Below are 4,494 nucleotides of genomic sequence, written 5' to 3'. Positions count from 1 at the left end.
GGAATTTTCCCTTTATGTAAACAAGAATAGGATTTGAGACAGTCACCAGGCTTCAGGCTCAGACAGAAAGTACAGCAGATTGTGTGTACCATCGCTCTCACTCAGCACTTGATGGGATGAATGTTTGCGAAACAGAGTTTGGAAAAGTTGGGAACGGAAAACATCAGGGAGCAAACAATGCCGTATTCATGCAGTGATTCAGGCAGCAAGCAAAGGCTAGGATGGGGGGTGGGGTTTTCGACTGAAATATCTGGGTACCCCTATGAAGGACTGGATCGTGGGGAGGCTTCAGTTTGAATAAACTGAAGGAAGGAGGCCATTGGCTGATAACTCGGCCAATACGCTTTGGGCAAGAGCTGGGCTGGGCGCCTGAAAAGAGATAAATACACAGGACACAAGTTAAGCCAGTGAGTCGAGGGGCTGGGAATTTGGGTACTGGATAGGGACACTAATATACCATATTTTGGATGTGTAATTTTTGAAGCCAGTTAAATCTGAAATGACGCAGGTAAATGTTTTAGGGAAAAAAAGAAAGCTTGAAATGCATGCAGGCTTTTAATGCAATGGCTTGAGTTGAAATCACAGCAAACACAATTCACATTTAAAGGGGGCCCCCAAAATTTTGGGGGGGAGTAAAATAAAATAATTGCTTAATATTTTCAGACTTACATTTTTGGAACTGCTGACATGGCACAAACTGGACGGATGTCTCGTCATGGCGGCTTCGCAGTCAGAGAGCGCAGGATCCGTCGTCTCCATCCAGGAAATCCATGGCGCTGAGTCTGGCCCCCCTACTCCGACAATGATGATGGACATGGCAGACGGGGAGGCGTTGACGATTGGCACTGCGTGTCTGATCCATGTCTGTGATCACTCCGTCAGTGATGATGAGCAGAACGAAGTATTGCTTTGGGAATACATCAACAACAGAGACAGCAGATCAATAATCAAATGCCTGAACTGTTTGCAAGTTTTGATAAGCCCAAATGCTGCGTACTTTGTAATCCGACATGATCAAGGTGTATTTGAGTGGATTTTAAATCATAATGTATGTGTTAGTTTTTCTTCTCAAATTCATTTAAGCCTCATTCTTAACTGGCTGCTTCCAATGGGCATCGTTCACCTGCAATTAGAGCAATGAGACACCTGGACTGCAAGAAAGTGAGTCGTACCAATAGTGTAAATATTTTGATGGTTATTTCATTCCACACTGGCATTAAGTTAATTATACCTACCAGATATATCCAGCTATTCAACACTATTGCAATGTACCACCTCTCCTGGGCGTATAAATCTAATAACTATGAGCCTGGCATCTGAAAATAGCTTAAACAGGCAATTGCTGTGTTATTATCCTGGAACTCCTGCTGCTCTGGATCAAGCTATTATGACATCATCCTGCTCCATTGTACAAATTACGCATAAAGAATTAGGAAATGAGCACTGACAGGCTTTCTTTCCAATCTGACACAACCAAACGTTCACTGCAAGAGTAATAATGACTCCTGAATATGGAGTGTTTCAGACTAATACTGATGAACTGCAATGAATTGATGGAGAACTTCTGCTAAATATGGAGAGTTTCTGTGCATGCAGGGCTGTGAGAGGCTACAGTCATATTAATGGTGATGGCTGAACAGATAAATACTCACTGATGCAGTGGTCTGCTGGACGGCTTGTTTAGCAAAGCAGGCGACATGGTTGATGATGGGGGAGAAGTTGGTGGGACCGTAGAGTTTGACCTGGGGCAGACATACCCTGTAGGCCTCCACCACACCTTCAACACCTACACACACACAGCACAGTGAGTCCTACTTTATATTAAGTGGCATATGTTCAATAAATAATAAACATCAGTTTCAACCAGCCTTAAAAATCATTGCACCATAGATACATTTAGACAGATTTTCAAACAAACCTGCACAAAATGGATTTGCTGGATTGAAATTCAGAGGAAACTCATGGGAAACCTGTTAAGTAAAACACAATTCCATCAGATATCCTGTCCCGAGCTTTTCCACCTGACAAACTCAATGCAAACAGCAGCGCTCTCTTTTTGCATGGATTTGTAGTTTTACATGTAAATACAATCTTACCTGCCATGTGGGAGGGATCTGGGCTCCAAAGCCAAAGGCAGGAAACATCTTGTCACTACACAGAAGGGACAAACAACACTAGAACATAAGTGACACAATATTTTGTCATTTAAATGCAAATTATTTGTCACAAATACACTGATACTTTCACCATACAGTTGGATAGGGCTTATGTTCATATATGCTTCTGTCCTGTCATCAGGACATCTCAGAAGGTTAGAAAAAGGTTTGTATACAACTAACAGGGAACACTGGTGAAGGGCTATTTCTTGAGAAAGTTGGAACTAATTTGCACAAATGCTGATACTGCATATGAAGTAGGGATGTCCCGTTTTGCCCATGCAGCGGGCGGGGCTACTCCTGCTCTCTCACACAGAGCAGAGTGGAGGAAAGGAGAGAGCGAGAGAGTTGACGATGGCTGCACCGTACATGAAAGCTTCGTATGACAGCTGTATCACAGCGGATGTAAAACCAAAGATCGGACCAATAAAGTTGAACATAGCCGATACCGATCAGATGAAAAATGCCATGATCTGCGCAATATTGAAGTTTTGAATGTACTAGACAGTGTTTTATGTCTCATACCTGTCATAGTCCTGGATGACATTGCCAACAGACCAGATAGCAGAGAGGTACTCGTTGACACCCTGAGGACTGATGTAATGCAGAGACTGAGGAGATTTGGGATCCCCGTTGGAGCCTGTGAAGTCAATGGCCACCTGGCAAGACATTGAGGGAGCGGGCAGACACGCAGGTAATGCAGGAACAGATACACAACAGACACAGATATCATTAGTAACCCAAGAATACAAATGAATGAAAACAGGCATTAATAGAGAAGCCAAAACTTACAGTGAAGTTGAGCTGACAGCCACCCATGATATAATCCAGGAAGGTATACTCCTTCACCACCTAAAACACAGTATTGCAGAACATGTCATCTCAAATCTATGTATGAAATCCAAGGTGAACACATTCAGTGAAACAGTACTGCACCTGGCACAGCTTCACGCCCACAACCCCAGAGTTCTTGTAGCCTTTCTTCTTCTGTTTCTTTTTACTGTTGACACATTCAAACTCTGCCTGAGGACAACAAAAAAAAAAACAGCATGGATGTCCACGTCAATGTCAGAAGACCATAAAAACTAAATTAGTATTGACATCACCGAAACCCAATTTAATTACAACATAAGCTACAAGTAGAATGAGCAGCTTCAAATGGGTTGACGCTGTTCCAATAGCATTTGATGGTTGTTACAACCAAACAATGTAAACACAAACAAACACATACCGGAGATGTTCGTGATGCTTCTTTGAGGCGTGTCATTGTGGTCTCAAATACTCCAATTAGATCATGTGAGCCATCGTTGTCATAGTCGTAACACTCGACCTGAAAACACATAGAAACACACAGTGATGTGCCAAACCAGAAAACTGTTAAATCTTTCACATAGAAACATAAATACCACTAAAGGGGCAGTTCACCCAGACCACAAAAACAAATAACCCAGAGCTCACTGTGAGACGCTTTTAAAAAAGGAGCAGTTCCTTTCTAATGTGTTCACAGCGAGATCTGTGCATTACCCAAAGTGCCACAGTAGATTCTAAATATGGGCAGATAAAACCAAAACTGTCTGTAAGGCCAGACACCAAAAGTGGTGAGAGAAGGTTTTTTTGGGGGGGTCATTTCAGTGAACTGAGCCTTTATGGGAATTGAAAAAAAATGGAGGTGTAGAACATAGAAGAAAAAAAACCATGCAAGAGTGAGATTCAAAACACGTGTCTTTGTAATACGAGTATACTTGACAGACGCGAACAGTAAAATGACTAACAAAGAAGAAGTTTGTAGTTCCAGACAAATGTGTTTTCATGGTAGAATCGAGTTGGATGAAGGAAACTTGAGAGAGCCGGAGACTCTGCCGAGGTGGCGTCTTCCCATCCCATTCACACACTTCACCCATTAAGTGATGGTAAGATGAAAAATAGACACTGCAACGCGCTGGGTAACTCACTTGTACTGTACGGTTGGAAACAGCTTCCTTCCTGACATGTTCGCTTCAGAAGTTAAAAAAAATATATATCATAAAACTAGCACTGAACATCACTTTGCTCTGAAAACTATTTACACCCTTAAGAAAGGTTTATGTCATGACCATGAATTTACACAGTGCCACTGGTGTCAGAAACAGGCCATGCAGCTGCAGGTGTAAGGGGCCATTCAAACACATGTTGCACAAATGTGCAAGTAGTTACAAATATGATGAAAAGGTATTCTGGTTACTTTTATAGGTTTGTCCATGTCTCCTCCACAGAGGGACTGCAGGGGGATTCGGAAGGGTTTCCATGTTGGATTCAAGTTGTTCTTCACCACCTGAGGACAGAATTATTGAAAATTATA

The 4,494-nt window shown here is 42.3% G+C and overlaps 2 protein-coding genes across 7 annotated transcripts in view; one reads left to right on the top strand and one right to left on the bottom strand.

Annotated features, from left to right (window-relative positions):
• LOC118328819 (WD repeat-containing protein 37-like) overlaps nucleotides 1-4,494 on the top strand; it is a 30,875-nt gene that overhangs the window by 18,189 nt on the left and 8,192 nt on the right. The gene's annotated exons all lie outside the window — the stretch shown is intronic.
• LOC118329209 (copine-3-like) overlaps nucleotides 841-4,494 on the bottom strand; it is a gene marked incomplete at its 3' end in the record, with an annotated part of 7,299 nt that continues 3,645 nt past the window's right edge. The window contains 9 exon segments of the mRNA XM_035663273.1: nucleotides 841-907; nucleotides 1,653-1,786; nucleotides 1,919-1,970; nucleotides 2,097-2,151; nucleotides 2,682-2,815; nucleotides 2,949-3,008; nucleotides 3,093-3,179; nucleotides 3,388-3,486; nucleotides 4,378-4,467. Of these exon segments, the coding sequence (XP_035519166.1) occupies nucleotides 841-907; nucleotides 1,653-1,786; nucleotides 1,919-1,970; nucleotides 2,097-2,151; nucleotides 2,682-2,815; nucleotides 2,949-3,008; nucleotides 3,093-3,179; nucleotides 3,388-3,486; nucleotides 4,378-4,467 (778 nt within the window).

The sequence above is a fragment of the Morone saxatilis genome, unplaced genomic scaffold (assembly GCF_004916995.1).
Source record: "Morone saxatilis isolate NCDOM2014 unplaced genomic scaffold, NCSU_SB_2.0 Contig0, whole genome shotgun sequence".
Taxonomy (NCBI): Eukaryota; Metazoa; Chordata; class Actinopteri; family Moronidae; genus Morone; species Morone saxatilis.
This window is presented reverse-complemented; position numbering and strand designations above follow the sequence as displayed.